Raw genomic sequence first — 17,959 nt, 5'->3', positions numbered from 1 at the left:
GTGTGTCTTGGATCACGTGTTGGCCTCGTGAGCGACGGCTATTACCCTCCTGGATGAAAACCGGGAGCTCGTATACAGACCAATCTGTGAACAAGGGGTACAGTAACGGCTTGCAGTGCTGGTAAAGCTTTCAAACCCTGAACAGAATCAGATATCGGGTCTTGGTTGTCGTGATGACTCAACAATAACCACTACACCAGCGAGCCATGTGTGTGTCTGAGTGATTTACCACACTTATATCACGTGCTGAACTCGTGATCGACAGCTATTACCCTCCTGGATGAGATATCAGAGCTCATCTTTGACCCATTCTATGGATCCCCCCCCCACACACACACACAACTAAGAACAATTTAGATACTGCGAGATACAGAGACGGGACACCACGAGCATAGATCCCCTTACCGTAAGATACAACTAGGCAAATACACAGCTCCTTGGCCACCATAGCTGGGGTGCCTGCTCACAGTGCAGTAATGCTGATTTTTTTCAGCCATGGACGAGACTCGAACTCGGGTAGCTCAATTAGTGATCGAGAAAGATACCAATGCACCATCGAGCCGTGTGTGTGTGTGATTCACCACCATGGTCTTGGATCCCGTGTTGGACTCGTGATCGACAGCTATTTCCCTCCCATAGGAGAGCTCAGAGCTCATATATGACCGATCTCTGGGTAATGCTAGTGACCTTACACGCACACACAGAGACCCAACTCCCCGCCCACGAGGGTTGGAATAACGACCCGCAGCGCAGTGATACTGAAATTATTTCAGTCCTGGGAGGGAGTCGAACCCTGACCGCCGTAGTGGCGGCCGGGAACTCTACCACTGTGTGTGTGTGTGCGTGCGTGTGTGTGTGTGTGTGTGTGTGGTGTGTGTGTGTGTGTTATCCACGACTCCTCAACTCCAATGTTGAGGGAGTCACGAGTGATGGGTTCGAAAATAACGTGACGACGATAATGATAAGAAATTAGAGGACGAATGACGCACAATATCAACTACAAACGTTATCTCGTATTGGTGCATTCACCGACAAAATGCCCGATAAGAACCGAAGTAAAGACTCCACGATTGATAAGCGAGACAAAGGGAGAGAGAGAGAGAGAGAGAGAGAGAGAGAGAGAGAGAGAGAGAGAGAGAGAGAGAGAGAGAGAGAGAGAGAGAGAGAGAGAGGGGTAATTTCCTTCTCCTCACATCCTACCCTCAGCTGAATAAAATCACCTGACGATATCGATAATGAAATACACGAAATAAAATATCTCGTGGGCAGAGAGGATAAAACATACGCGGCTCGGTCCGAGTTCGAATCCCGCCCAGGGCTGAAATAATTTCAGTATCGCTGTGCTGCGAGCCGTTACTCCAACTCTCGTGGGCGGGGAGTTGTGTGTGTGGTCACATCATTACCCATAGGTCGATCATGCATGAGCCCTGAGCTCTCATCCGAGAGGGTAGTAGCTGTCGATCACGAGTCTAACACGTGATCCAAGTTGGATAGAGTGGTCCACTGGTTATCGTGCTCAGTCTCATCCTTATACTCGTGGTCCCAAACTCTGCCACAAGTGACAGGGTGTCCCAAAAACGTTCTCACTCTCTAAAACGTTTCGAAATGTATTAACATTTCGAAACGTTTTAGAGAGTCCATTGGTACAAATTAATTAGAGAATCCATTGGTACAAATTAATAATCAGTTGTGTCAGTTTGAGCATTTGCGAACACGCATGGGGACTAGACTAGGGGGAAAAGACTAAATTTTCCTTTAATTTCAAACTGATGTTGATAACGCGAACAAATACGAAACGTTTCAAATATTTTTTTTTTTTTTGGGGGGGGGGCACCTTGTATACATAACTATGCTGAGAGCAATTAATGATAATGATGATAATGCTTATCTATTGGCAAATACACCTTCTACCGGAACTATTCTAGACAATGTTGTCTAACTAGAAAAGCGTTTTAAACAGGAAATATCAAACTTCATTCTAGCGAAGATTTGGGATTTCATAATGTTAAGAGACGAACGATGGTGTGTGGCGGCCCCATGGCTGAAAACGGCCTCTATCGACCGCGACCCACCCATGTCCTATGCCACAGCTACCTGTCCATGACCTAACTGATGTAGGTCAATTCGAGGACCTACCTGATGTAGGTCGATTCGAGGACCTACCTGAAGAAGGGCGACCCGAGGACCTACCTGAAGAAGGGCTACTCGAAGACCTACCTGAAGAAGGGCTACTCGAAGACCTACCTGAAGAAGGGCTACTCGAAGACCTACCTGAAGTAGGGCGAAGCGGCGACGAGGACGAGCTTGTGGGCGTGGATCGTCCGGTCACTGGTGCGGATGGCGAGATCCGTGAACTGCCCCGCCTTCCATGCCTCGTACAAGGACCTCGTCAACTCGGACCTCCAGCCGCTATCCTCTAGGCCCTCGACCATGTCTGCGGCAGGAGAGGAGTTCGGGGTTAGGTTTCTGGAGGAAGATGACCCGCGGCTTCGAAGTCTCCGGCAACATGCCCTTCCTCCTCCGTCTGGATGTGGTTCTTTTGTCTCCAGAAGGCGTCCGGGGCAAACCAAGAACTCCAGGACATCGGAAAGTTGTTGTTTGGACACCTGCGCTTCTATCTTTGAGGGCAATACCGAGCAGAAGAGGTCTGGAGAGGGGGGGGGCAGGAGTCACAGAAGTAAGGATTACAAAGGAGGAGCATGCCGACAAGAGACCTTTTGCTCCATGAGTAGGTCGGATGCGAAAAAAAATATAATGACAAATAAATAAATAAACAAATACAAAATTATAACGGCATAAATAATAATAAAATAAATGCATAGGTATAGTTAAATGATAAACAGGAAAATAGTAAACAGTAATAAATTGACAGATAAATAAATGAAAATCAAGGAAATAATAAACAGACAAATAATAACAAACAATATAAAATAAATGGCAGGCATTACAGTATCTTGCTTAGGTGTTTATCTCAACGAATATTAAAGCTTCGAACTGAACTACATTGCACTGCCTATGCAGGAAGTAAATGACATTACCAAATAAAACAGTAAATAAGAGGCGCTAGCTCAAGTGACCAACATTCTTTAAGTGGCTCTGGTCCGTAGGGGTTTTTCTGAGACCCAAGGGGCAAGACGTCAGGGACGGGCCCCGAGGCAAAGATCTGGGATATTCAAAGGTGTTTGGGAAGTGGGAGGGTGCCGAGAGAGAGAGAGAGAGGAGTAGGTTCTATGGGCCCTGAGCTCCTAGTCCTCAGGAAGAGCCCCTGATAATGAGTTTGTGAAGGGAGAATACAATTGTAAGAATATGTATTGGGTTCCAGGTAAATCTAGCTATTTGGTACATGTAAATAGATACATTGTATGTATATGTGTATATATATGTATGTACGTATGTTTTGTGTGTGTGTGCGCGCACGTGCGTGCTCGATGACCAAAATAAATCAAGGCTGGGACACGTCATCAGGTTATCTGGGACAAGTGTGTGTGTATGTATAAGCACGCGAGTGCGTGTGAAAATACAGTGGTTCTGAATCAGTCGACACAAACTGTAAGGAACACAAACTTAAAAGAACTGTTGGAGATTAAATGAATTAATATTTGTATTTACTGTAGAGAAACAACTTTCATCTATCACGGCGTGAATTTAATCAAGAGAAACATGGTATATTACTGGAACATTCAGCCGGACAAATGCCTGAATGATATTTCGTAGTAGTTTTTTGTCTGTCTGTTGTGCATGTCTTTCATGTGATTGAAATAATAATAATAATAATAATAATAATAATAATAATAATAATAATAATAATAATAATAATAATAATAATAATAATAACAATAATAATAAAAACGAAAAAAAAGTAAGGGTAGGAACAATATACGTAGATTGCATCCTGTAAACTATTTTCCTGAAACATTTCTCGCTACACATTTATCTCTAGGTCTCCCAGTACACAGGGCAAAGGTTACAATTTTTATCAGAGGAACGAGTCCTTTACCGAAGGCTGGGGAATTAACCTGATTATTCCGTTCACAAATATTCCTTGCAAGTTGATTCATAGATAATCCTATTATATAATCCTGATAGCTTGAACTAAATCATATAATGTTCCCCGTTATCGTTAATGGTTTTACATAACTGATTGTGAACCGCGTGCATGATTCCTGAAAGGACATGTAGTAACTTTATTGAAACTATTACACTGTTTCAAATATTTGTGAATGCGACATGACGTCATTAAACTTAACGTTTTCTTCCAGTCCCTTTCTTTACGTTTCTTCCCTCAAACACGTTTTAAACTGGTTGATTTAGAAAAAAAAAAATGTAACTTAGACTTATATTTGAAAAATAAAGTCAGCTACATACATCAAGACAATAATACAGCTAAACGCAGCTATCAACCAATCACGTTGCAGAGCGGGAAATTTGCGGGCGGGACCGCTATGTAAAAGAAAAAAAAAATAGTTTTCTTTTTATCCTCCCAGATTCTAAGGTCAAAATCCATCATCTAAGTAATATAATTTGCCGTAATATAAGAAAACATGAAGTCCATCTTGAATGACATTATTAATTAAGTTCAGGGGACCGCATAAAACGAGTCACTGTTCAAAATGGGGACGTTAGAAAATACTTGATCAAAATCCGTTGGCTTGTTTCATCATTTTACATCAAGTGACGACTTTTGTTCGTTACCAGATTTCGGTTTAAATTGGTGCCACGACTTGGTGATCTGGTTCAGGAGGAGTTTGGGTGCAGAAAACAAACAAATAAATAAATACATAAACAAACAAACATAAACAAATAAACAAATCGTATTGCATTTCGTGGCCAACAGTATACCTACGTATATCCATGAGGATAATATCACAACAATATCAGCTGCGTAGTGGGGTACATATGGGAACTTTTGTTATAGATTGTAGTTTACCAGAGCTTTTATCATTGTGGACAATATCACGGCAAGCGAGTGAGTAGTCTGCAGAAACCTTGACGGGTTGATAGAACGAAGAGTGCGAAAAATTGTGAAGAGTTCTTGATGAGACATAGAGAGAGCCAGGGCGAGACCCAGAGAGAGAGAGAGAGAGAGAGAGAGATACAGAGCGAGACACAAAGAGAGAAAGAGATAAAGAGTCTAAAGGTGAGATACTCGCTTTCTGCGTACAAACGCTCCATTAGTCTTGTGGAAAACATCTGTGCAGCGTATTGGGTCCATTACAGGATAGGCTGTGGGTGAGGCAGAGAAGTAGGGCGAGGTTCGACACCCAGAATAGGGGTTGATCGTCAACCCTCATGATGGCTGTAATTCAATGGGGGAACGTGTTTTTGCCTATCTACTGTCGGTGTCACACTATACGGCGGATTCATGCTTTAAGAGGTGATGTAGTTTTGCCACGAGGGCCTGAAAGACGACGTAGTTTTGCCACATGAGGGTCTGAGAGGTGATGTAGTTTTGCTATGAGGGTCTGAGAGGTGATGTAGTTTTGCCATGAGGGGTCTGAGAAGTGATGTAGTATTACCATGAGGGGTCTGAGAGGTGATGTAGTTTTACTATGAGGGTCTGAGAGGTGATGTAGTTTTGCCATGAGGGTCTGAAAGGTGATGTAGTTTTGCCATGAGGGTCTGAGGTGATGTAGTTTTGCTATGAGGGTCTGAAAAGTGATGTAGTTTTGCTATGAGGGTCTGAAAGGTGATGTAGTTTTACCATGAGGGTCTGAGAAGTGATGTAGTTTTACCATGAGGGTCTGAGAAGTGATGTAGTTTTGCCATGAGGGTCTGAGAGGTGATGTAGTTTTGCCATGCGGGTCTGAAAGATGATGTAGTTTTGCCATGAGGGGTCTGAGAGGTGATGTAGTTTTACCATGAGGGTCTGAGAAGTGATGTAGTTTTGCTATGAGGGTCTGAAAGGTGATGTAGTTTTGCCATGAGGGTCTGAAAGGTGATGTAGTTTTACCATGAGGGTCTGAGAAGTGATGTAGTTTTGCCATGAGGGTCTGAGAGGTGATGTAGTTTGGCTATGAGGGTCTGAAAGGTGATGTAGTTTTACCATGAGGGGTCTGAGAGGTGATGTAGTTTTACCATGAGGGTCTGAGAAGCGATGAAGTTTTACCATGAGGGTCTGAGAGGTGATGTAGTTTTGCCACAAGGGTCTATGTGCTTAAAGCATTATTGGGCTAGCAGTCATGCCTTTTCTAAAGAGGAGGTAGGTTCTCTTGGGGAAGGGCATCTTAGAAGGCAAGGAAATGTTTCTTTGTTTCCACCAAAGAAACGAGCGTAGAGACGTAAATGCTATAGGCACTGGGGCAGAAATAAGAGCTGCTGATCTTCAATGATTTGTTAGGTTAATGCAGGGGCAAATGTTGAGAAGTTTCCCATTGTTTTGGGGCGACATGATGCTGATGAGAAGGTTCATCCATTTTGTGGAAAGGTATGAGAAGGATTTGTGTGTAGTGTAAGACATGGTCGCTATGTTGTTATTTTGGTATTACAAGACTACTCAAAGCAAAGCAGGTCAGGTGTGCATAGAGGTAAGTTTATGGAGGTGTATGTAGGAGTCTGAAGATGAAAGACTGTGAGAAATAAGGCTATCAGTCTTTTTTTTTGAGACTGTCTCCAAAGATGTGTTCAGCATTGAAGTCTCTTATGTGGAAAGTCGGATTGTATTTCTGAAATGAATCTTTTGAAGGGAAGGTGTAGACTGGGAAGTGGTAAGGATGAAATGTGGAAAGAGTTGCAATGGGTTAAAGTGAGGTATGGAGTGTAATACAAACGAAATACCTGGTCATACTAAGATTCCTGTTCCGCATTGCACAGGTACTCGCGAGCGCGTAATGTTGCTTTAAAGGAACAAAAAATTTACAACTCCATTATATGTTAATCATGCATAGAAACTTAATTTTCTTTCATGAACATGTACCAGAAAATGTTTTCTGTTGTATATTAACGAAAGAAAATTAAAATTCCATGCAGAACTTACATATAGAATTTATATATTTTTGTGTCCTTTTAAAGGAACATTATGCGCTCGTGGGTTACGATGGCGGTGAGCGTACATCAAGTTTGGTGGGGCTGTTTGGGGTGGGAGTAATGGGGGGGGGGGCATCCTGGCATTGGTGATTCCTGTGTGGACCGTCATGGACCTGCCTCGGGTTCGATCCCTTTGAAAGCTGTGCTCCAAATATGGCAGAGATCTTCATGTTCAGAGAAATATTAGACCTCTACGAGAAAATTTATAACGTGGTACAAGACCCCTTTGGGATCATGAGGCAAAGATTTTTCGATTCCCGGGACCCGCTGCGGGTTTCCTGCGATGGTTTTTGAAGGACCTGGTCAGGCGGGGAAGCGATCCGACATCGGCAAAAAAAAAAAAAAAAAAAAAAAAAAAAAAAAAAAAAAAAAAAAAACAGATAGAGAGAGAGAGAGAGAGAGAGAGAGAGAGAGAGAGAGAGAGAGAGAGAGAGAGAGAGAGAGAGAGAGAGAGAGAGAGAGCGGCTTACCGCAACTGACAGGGCTAGCCCTACCAGGGGTTTTCCACTTCGTGGGAGTGGATTGGTGAGTTTGGTTTGATGGTTTTGAAAAGGACATCGTGTAGTTCTTTTTATAATTTCCAAATACGAACGCGTTTGGGCATAAGTGAATCACGTACGGGAGCCGACCAGTCATAACTGCCATGTCTTACGTTTTCTTTGCGTCTTACGTGATCTCTATGCTTTTGAAAGTATTACGGCGTAAGTTGAAAATCTTACTCTTTTTCTCCGCATACGATGTGTTTTTGAACGTGTTTTAAACAATATGAAATAAATTCCCCTTTTCAAGTGTTATATTGTGTTTTCATTCTGGATTTGTTTTGAAACAAATAAATATTGAATGACAAAAAAATATGGTTTTCTTAAGGTGTAATTAGTTTTTGTACGTAAACTTATGGTCTCAAACGCAAAATATTACGGCAAGACACCTTAGTAACTAGACAGGTTTGCAAAGTGTAAATGTACTAGAACGACAATGGCGTTACTGTTTAGTATGCCCATAGGGTAAGCAAGGAAGGGGGATAATGTTTACTTGGGTCCCACGGATCGTGCGGAGAAATACGATGGAGTTGAGTGAAGCTTTACTAGTATGGGGGATGCAATCTTTTTATTGCTTTGTTGTTCTTTCGGGAGGGCAGACTCGTATTAGCTTTTGTTCTTAAAGTACTTCCAAGAACTCTACTTCTGTGTGTTGTTGTAGTCGTTGGGTGTTACTGGGTTGTCACATTAAATTATTTTTCCTCCCAAACGCTCCCTCCATTTGAATATCTAGAATATGACTTCGCTTACAGATATCTAGACTTCTCTGAGAACATTTACACAGGGTGTCTAACATTTGTCTAGATTTACAATCCTTTATTCATCATTCAGCTTTGTCATATATGACGGAAGCATAATTTGATATCTGGAGATTTGAAAATTCAAATATTGTAACCGAAGTCGTTTATAACTCAAACGAACTCTCGACTGTCGGCGCTGGTAAAGCCCGTGGAAGCCCAGTGTGATAACCCTTTACACTCACGGGAAAGCTAAAGGATGCATGTCGTTCATTTTGGATTGGGCTACTGACTGAAAGATATTGAACTCTGTTGTGTTGGGGTTTGAATTCAAGCTTCACAACAAGACATATATTTATTTACTTTGAACACACACTGTAAAGAAAGGGGTTGTCTGCTGATAGTATTATGGGCTAGTTCATGCCAAATGGAATTACTTAAGAATCCATTTCACACCCAGTGGAGGAAATGACAGTGGTATTCTTAAAAAAAAAAAAAAAAAAAAAAAAAAAAATCTTTCCTTATAAATCTTATATAAATCCTTGGAAAGGAAAGATTTATATAAGGAAATATTTTTTAAGAATACCGCCGGAAAATTCTTTCGGTGGTGATCTTAGAAAATGTTTTCCTTATATAAATATTTCCCTTCCAAGGATTTATATAAGATTTATAAGGAAAGAATTTTTTAAAGAATACCACGGTGAATTTCGTTGGAAAGAGGATTTTCACGAGACGGAGGTCTTCGGGAAGACTAAAAAGATGGAAAGAAAATGAAACATCAATTAATTCAAGACATGGAAGGCCAATGGCGGTTACCCGCTTGTGTGGTCATGCAAGATGGACTCCAGAATATATTATCTTTCTGCTTCCCATTTTCATTACCCCGCAACTTCCTCACTTCAATCTGGAGGTGCAGCCCCGAGGGGCTGGCATTCGATCTCCGGATCGAGCCCAAGATCTCCATAAATTTCAATTGTGTTTACTTCACCTTTTTCACAGGAGAATTGACAATTGAAGACTTCTCACCTCTTTCTACTTTCAGGCTGGGACTTAACAATGGTCTCTTAGTAACAAGACATAGACAGCATTTCAAAGATTCTTCATAGGGAGCTCTATGGGAGGGTCAACGAACTGTTGCCAAGAAAAAATATATTTAGTAAAAATTATAATAATAATAATAAGAAAGAAAAAAAATGGACGCAGAAAAGACAAAAGTGACAAAGAAGAGAAAAAATGGAATAAAACAAAAAAGAAAAATGAATGCAGAAAACAGAGAAAAAAATCTCAACAAAGAAGAAATCCAGTACACCTGGAGCACCTGCAGGTGTTATGCAACCTCTACCCCGCCCCAATGCAGCCTACCCAGAACCACTTTCTCTTCAAATACATCGCGTGACGCTAACCTGAATAAAACCACCAAAGAAAATACTCGATAGTCTATATATCACCACTTGAGGTACACCTCAACGGACCAGAGTTACCCAGCAACCTATAATAACTGAAAAAAATATATATTTGATCACTTTTAACTACTATTACCCCCAACCCCCCTTCTGTTATGCGCATCAAATCTCCTCTTAACCACCTCTATGGCTCTTCAGTGTTATATTGTCCACAAGGATAAAGGAGCTGGTCTGTTACACGTGAATGTCCCTTCTTAAGGTCAATGTCCTTTAGCCCGTATCTGTGCCTTGAGTCATAGCTCTTATTGACCTTGTCAATCCACTCTTATCAATAATATACAGATGTATATATGTATACAATAAAAACATTGGAGACTAGCTGTTGTTTTTTTAGAAATGCAAGGTTAACCACTTTGAAGATAAACAACCGGGGCAGAGCGCTTTCGTGTATTACATCGTCAGTGCAGAAATACATACTTAGAGGGTACAAAACAAGCAAATGTAATAGTAGAAAAGGTACGTGGACACGAATTGTGAAAAAAAGGAACGTGGTGTGTGTGTGTGTGTGTGTGCGTGTGTGTGTAACGGTACTTCAGATCTACGAGTATTCAGAATTCGCGCTGAAAGTAAACAGTAAGACTATCACAATTTCGTATGCATAACCCAAATACATTTTTTTTAATATAAAATTCTATTTTAATGTTTAAGTTTTTTAGACGTACACACTCGGGATAATAAACAAAACATAGAGTTTTTACAGAAAGCCAGCCCCCCCCACCACCACCACCACCACCAAAACTGTATTATATGAGTCCGCGGATGTGATTCATCAATCTTCATTCACGTTTTGGACTCGTGATATAGTTATTAGCCACCCGGGTGACATCTGAGCTTAGATTTAGCCCGATCTATGGGTAATATAGTGAATTTACACACAAGCAATTTGCCCAACGGTGCAAGGTGCCATTTTTTTTTCAGCCGTGGGCGAGGGCCGAAATCTGGACAGTTTAGTTGACAGGCGAGTTTGGTACCACTACACCAGCAAATGTGAGTGTATGTAACTTGTGTGTATATATACATGTGTATGTATACGTATGTGTATGTGCGTGTATGTATACGTGTGTATGTGTATGTGCGTGTATGTATACGTGTGTATGTGTATGTGCGTGTATGTATACGTGTGTATGTGTATGTGCGTGTGTATACGTGTGGGCATGTATCCGTATATGTATACGTGTGTGCATGTATACGTGTACGTATGCGTGTGTATGTTTGGTCTTGAGTTCCATTGACAACCCACAACCTCACTGTGGCTGGCAACGCTCATCGGCACTCCTTTAAATCTCTTAAAATATAATAATAATAATAATAATAATAATAATAATAAAACAAATAAATAAACAAATAAAATAAATTGAAATCTTCTGTTGTATTAGTGGGGGACGGTTTCTGTACTAGCACGAGGGGAATTGTCGCCGGTTGATATCTGTCACGGACCTTGGGCAAAACTTCACAGAAACACGTTATCAAATATGTTGACATGTAGTCCAAACGTTTTCGTCTATTCTGACATATTCAAGGAATATAACACACACACACAACCTACCGATCGTAATCAAGTTACACTCCCATTTTGAAAAACACAAAATCAGTGGACATGGGCAAAGAGGGCTCCAACTAATTTACCCCGTAACGGTTGGCCATGGGAGGCGGGGGTAATGGAGGAGGGGGGTGGGGAGGTGGAGAGTACAATCCGAGTATAAACAACTTTAAAAAGATGCCGTTGGAAGAGCATTCGGAACTGAAGCAACAAATAAATCATAAAAACATATATAGTTAAATAATAACATAAACAATTATAATAATATGCTCAAAACAACAAATTTATAATCTCACTCTGAATCCATGACAAGAAATTCATGACCCGCCATAGCGCGCTTGCTCGGTAACAATACTTACTTGGCTGCGTTTTCTTTAAACGCAAGCTCGCGGACTGGAGATTTCAAGCCGGCAGAGAATCTTCTCGAGAGAGACTAAGCGTACGGGTAATCTTCTGTTAAGACGTGTACCGTCAGCTTGGCCTCTCACGGCAAGTCCTTGAGCCAATGCAATTTAATTTCCTGACTATTAAGAGACTCCAGCCCGGAATAACTTTGAAGAGGGTGTACAGGGTCGAGGCGTGGCACCACATCCAACTCCTGGAAGGGGGCCCTGGAGGTTATTGGGGGTAGGAAGCGTGCCGATCTGGCAGGCGAAGGGGATATCAGGTACAGGGCTCAGAGCGTCAGTAGGGGGTTTAGCTTTTGGCTCGCTCTAGTCCTTGCGTACTGTATCGATGCACCTCCTCAACTAAGTGGGATGATTTAGGCGAGCCAGACGGGCAGCCAGTCAGGCAGCGCGCGCAGACTTCTCGTTGTCCCTGCCTCCCTCTCTCCCTCCCTCTATACCCACAACCCTCCCGTCTCCCGCCAAACAAACATGGCTACGGACAGATCTTCAGTTTTTTCGTTGTTTTCGCACTGTTGTGTCTAAGGGCACTAAGTAGAATTTGTAACATTTCGTTTATTTTCAATTAATTCAACTTAACTATTTCTGACATTCTAAATACTTCGGATGAAGATATTAAAACGAGAAATTTGGGCTTCCCCACAGTCGTGTATTTTCGCAATTGTAAAACAAGGGGAGAAAGCTGTACTCGTGGTGCCCTGTTATTTTCCAGTTATCATACCTAGCTTTGATATAGTTCCCTATTTAGGTTGGGCAATATTGGCTTCTCAGTTATTCTAGAAAGATAATATTGCATGGAAAATTGTATTTCTTGGCATCCTTTAGACATTTTTAAAAACTTGTTCCTATGACCCCTCAATTTCATCTCATCACTGATTGTACACTCATTTCATCATCAAGGCTTTCAGGGATATCACACTGGGCTATTTTCCCTCCAACCTCCGATGGGACCTTTCGCAGTCAGGCTCGTAGATTCCTATTAGCGCTAGAATTTTCAATTGTCTCGGATTTCACGAGGCAAAGGGGTGACTTAGCTAATTTGGAAACCGATATTGAAAAAAGATACGACATAAATTGCTGCATAAATGTATTTAGAATTAAAAACATGACTCTTAATGTTATAATTTTTACTTACTGGTGTGTGATAAGGCTTTGTTAATTTAATTATTAGGTAAAACTAAAAATAGGTAATTATTTTTAATGAAGTATGAGCAGTAAAAATACGAGGATATTGATTTCGGTTTGTGCATTTTATCTGAGAGTGTTGGAAAATAATGGATATCACTGTCACGTCCTGTTTATGAAGATAATCAGTGAGATAAAATATAACAACAGTGGTGGCGGACGTACGAAGTGAACGACGTTTGTGTACAGAATAGCCTCTTAGATCTGCTGGGAGCTATTTTCAAACAAATATGACTAATTTTACGTGTGCCGTGGCAGACTGCACGTCAAATTCAAGAAAAAATAAGAGAAAGACAAATGTTAATTGTACCGAAAAAATTAATTCTTCGATGCAAAATTATATTCTCGATACATTACATGGATTTGCCTATTGCTTGGTGCATTCAAATGAAAGTATATATCAGTATACGTCCATTGAAGTCGGTAAAAAATGACAAATTGCTTGACTTGATACAATTATAGGCTGTTTTACGAATATCATCTGTAATTATAAATAGAGGCTCAAACAATGCTATATGCCGTTTGCAATCATGAAATTAATTGACTTAAACTTCAGACACAATAATGTACAACGATACACCTCTGTAAGCTTATAAAACGTGCCCAAAAAAGTATTTATTTTCCGGCAAGAATGACAAAATCTGGCGGTGTCTGGTATCAAATCGCTCACTGCGAAAGGTCCCGTACCGCCCACCTCCAGATATTTTTCCACCGTAAAATCTCTATGGGAAATTATTTTGTTTTCTCAACAAAAATACATAGAATGGCGTTTGATATGCTGGAGGAAGATGATTTTCTTCCAGCATATAATTAGATTTCTTCCCGAAAGCTGTGGGCTGCAAATTTGCTCCAACAGTCGTAGGTAAAAAAAAAAAAAAAAAAAAAAAAAAAAAATATATATATATATATATATATATATATATATATATATATATATATAATTCCTCAAGAATCAATTTGGTCATTGCTCTTTGTATTCTCTTAGTTTTTGTTTTATTACCTTATGTGACGTCCACACCACCGCTGCATACTCTGATCTAGGGCGGATCAAATATTCTATGAAATTCTCTTTTCATCATCTCGTCCATGCAGTGGAAAGCCAATTAATAGTCTGTATATTCCACATACACAATTTTACTTATATCTTTATCTGGTGATAAGTTGTGTGATCGGTAATCCCAAATATTAATTTCCCTTTGTTTTTGTAAATATTTCACCAGTAAGTAATTTATTGTGTCTTTGTGTTCGTGTGTGTATATATCTTTTTACCTAATTGTAGTATATAGGAAAGGAGCAACGCTCGTGGGGTCCTGCTTCTAACTCTTCATTTATCGTATCTAGCTGATGTGTGTGCGTGTGTGCGTGTGTGTGTGTGTGTGTGTGTGTGCGCGCGCGTGAATCACTTTTATCTTGGATCACGTGTTAGACTCTTCATCTAGACTAGTAATTCTTAACCTTTTTCATCTTATGACCCTCCAAAACTTGTCAGGGTAATACTGTAATCCTTATCATAATTTTTATAAACGGTGAATCTTGTGAAAAGGCAAGATAAAACACTGGTTGTGGTTGATATGGTAAAGCAGGCCACCGCATTTGAGGGTCACCAGTGTTGCACTCACCAAACTGGTAAAAGCTGTGTCTCATTCAGCGTTTCTCAACCAGGGATCCGCAAAAGGTCCCTAAGGGTTCCGCGAGAACAAGTGAGCTAAGCTAATGCACTTTTTATTTTCTATATAATTTCATATACGTAATATAATTAAACACTCACGACATATTCTTGGTTATTGTAATAATGTAATATAGACATCATCCTATCTAACCTATTATTATTATTATTATTATTATTATTTTTTTTTTTTTTTTTTTTTTTTTTTTTTGCAGGGGTTCCTTGAGACATGCAATTTATTTTAAAGGTTACGCAAGGGTAAAAAGGTTGAGAAACGCTGGTCTAATTCAAACATATGAAAATATATTAATCTCCCGAATCCTTTGTACACACCTAAGGAACCCCAAACGACCCCCTAGATTGAGAACCGCTGAATTCTAATTTTTTAATTTCCCCCTTTCCTGTTTTTTCTTGTTTTATAATTTCATCTTCTAGTTCGTAGTTATCTTCAAAAATAGAATTGGTTCTCCCAAATTTATATAAAAAAAATTGGGACTGAAATCCATTTATTATTTATGGTTACTTGAGTTGATTAATTCATTTTTATCGTATATGTTGGTAGTTTGTTTCTCTTTTTGAGACTTTGCTTAAAAATAAAATAAACAAACAAAACATGAGAGGGAGGATAGAGTGGTGGATGTGAGTGGAACGGGTGGGAGTGGGTATGAACCTTTTGACGTGGCTACCTCTCTGATGAGGGGGAAAACCCTTGGTGTATAAGTAGATAGTTTCTATATTTGTTAGTAGTATTACGGCAAAACAGCACGCAAGAATTGACACAAACCTTAAAACATGTGGGCAGTGACCTTAACAAATGTGGGGTACATGACCTTACAAAATTGTATGACCTATTGGCTCAGTGTCAAAGTTAAGGTCATCGGAAAAAGGGTCAAAAATGTCCTCAAAACTCCGAGCCACCTTAATCCACAAACAAAAATCATTATAATTCTACTCGGTTGTGCTCCTCTACGTCACAAGAATTAAAAACGCATCGGACTCGGAATGACCTTGAAAATCCAAATTGAAGGTCACGGATATTTGTGTCGCATCAACTCGAGAGTAGTTGTAGCATAAAGTATGTAGCACCACGTGACCTATACTTTAAGATAATATATATATATATATATATATATATCTATATATCTATATATATATATATATATATATTTATATATATATATATTGTACAACACTGAATGGGTCCTAGTGACTAGAGATACATTTTTATCACCCACAATGCACTTTAATATCTCTCTTGATGTTCTAATGGTCCAAGTCACTACAACACTGGTCACGTGCTTACCGTCGTTGGTTCGAGTCTTCGGGCGTACCACGTTTCAATTTCTGCATGTGCATCCACGGTTCTTCCGATGTTGATAGTTTAGAATTAAAGTGCATTGGGGTTGATAAAACGTGTGTGTGTGTATATATATATATATATATATATATATATATATATATATAATATGTAGTAATTGGGATCTATTGATATAATGTCGATCAAGGTTCATTGTGGTTGGTACTTGTAATTGATTGACTTATCTACTATTTGTTTTTATTTACTTATTATTGTCATAATTATTATTATCATCATTAACATTGTTCTTATTCTTATCATTTATTATTAATTGTATTATAATCTTTATATATTTATATTTTGGGGGGGTTCAGTGTGTGGGTTACATTCCCACTGGCTATATGGTCAACAGTTGAAAAAATCGTAAAAAATATGTTCGTGTTATCTATAGTTTTACGTACGACGGTAGGCTGAGTTTGTCTACACGGATAGAGGCACTAATAAACTATTCCATAACAACTAAACAACCTTTACTCCGATCTTGAATAGAATATGTGTAAGACAAATAACCAAAGCAGAGCGCGTTCGTGTATTACATCGCTAATACAAAAATGCAAAAATTTATTTACCTAGTTGTAGTTTATGGGACGAGAGCTATGCTCGTAGAGACCCGTTTTCGTATCTCTCCACGTCCAATTTGTTCTTAAAATCGTGTATAGTTCTGGCATTTACTGTTTCTCTGTGTATATGTGTGTGTGTGTGTATGCAGGGTATATGTATATATGTATACAAATATATTAATAAATGTTTTTATGTATATGTATATATATATATATATATATATATATATATATATATGTGTGTGTGTGTGTGTGTGTGTGTGTGTGTGTGTGTGTGTGTGTGTGTGTGTGTGTGTGTGCGTATGGTATGTATGTATGTAAGTACACATGGATGTGTATATACGACCTAAAGTCGTGACGATATACTTTTGGCACAACAACGCCGTGGGTCACCAGTTCGCGTAGAAGGCACGACGTTGCATCGTCGCTTCTGTCTTCTCGAGTCAACTATTTGTCAATTTTTATTGTGATTCTGTTAACTATGCAAACTCTTTTCCTTAAACAACACTTGCCACATGAACGCTACAATAATAATAATAATGACATAATAATAATAATGATAATAAAAACAATTTAATAATAGTAATAATGGTGATAATGCAATTGTGTAATATCCAAGTTTATGAATCGCACTGAGAAGGAAAGCTGTCACCATAGAACATTTTATCTGTGACATTTATTCGTCTATTTCTATATTTGCCATTCTTATACATATATATATATATATATATATATATATATATATATATATATACTATTATCATTGTTATTATTCCATATAGATAAAGTAATCACATTTTCATCACGCGAACCCAATATTTGTTTCGAAGAAACACACACACACGCACACACACACACGCACGCACACACGCACACACACAGAGAGTAAACCCCCCGACCCTTGCCCCATTTTCTTTCTATCTTCTGTTATCTGTTGCCAGAGGCTTGTGCCTGCCGGGTCTGGGGTTTATCAACTCCAAGATATATCCCGGTATATATATATATATATATATATATATATATATATATATATATGTATATATATATATATATATATATATATATATATATATGTGTGTGTGTGTGTGTGTGTGTGTGTGTGTGTGTGATTCATCACGGTCTTGGATCATGTGTTGGACTCGTGATCGACAGGTATTGTTTGTGTGTGTACGAGAGAAAAAGGGTAAGAGAAAGAGAGAGTCGTAAAAGGGGACCCAGTATTTTTATCTCAGGATAGTCAAGGCAACTTTTTATTTGGTCACCCCCTTACTAGGGGGGAAAGGGTCACTGACACACATAAACATACACACACACATACACACCTCTCATGGCGCTGTGGTTAGAGCTCTGGCCTGCCACTACGGAGGTCCGGGTTCGATCCTCGCCCGGGGCTGAAATAATATCAGTATCGCAGCGCTGAGGGGTGTTACTCCAACTCTCGTGGGCGGGGAGTTGGGGGGGTGTGTGTGTGTATTACCCATA

At 39.6% G+C, this 17,959-nt stretch overlaps 1 protein-coding gene across 2 annotated transcripts in view; it reads right to left on the bottom strand.

Moving 5' to 3' along the window:
• Positions 1–17,959, bottom strand: part of LOC143020677 (kelch-like protein 8) — a 73,024-nt gene that overhangs the window by 11,679 nt on the left and 43,386 nt on the right. Inside the window, exons 1-2 of one of the 2 annotated variants that reach the window (XM_076177271.1) lie at positions 11,662–12,069; positions 2,272–2,434 (exon numbers count right to left, since the gene is read on the bottom strand). In XM_076177271.1, coding sequence (XP_076033386.1) covers positions 2,272–2,432 — 161 coding nt within the window. In that variant the 5' untranslated portion in view covers positions 2,433–2,434; positions 11,662–12,069. Of the gene's footprint in view, positions 1–2,271; positions 2,435–11,661; positions 12,070–17,959 lie in introns of those variants that run through there. The other variant, XM_076177270.1, reaches the window with a different exon arrangement.

Source organism: Oratosquilla oratoria, chromosome 40 (genome assembly GCF_046742065.1).
Source record: "Oratosquilla oratoria isolate Oo_2021 chromosome 40, ASM4674206v1, whole genome shotgun sequence".
NCBI classification, from domain to species: domain Eukaryota; kingdom Metazoa; phylum Arthropoda; class Malacostraca; order Stomatopoda; family Squillidae; genus Oratosquilla; species Oratosquilla oratoria.
The sequence above is the reverse complement of the archived record's forward strand: the minus strand, read 5'-3'. Positions and strand labels throughout refer to the sequence as shown.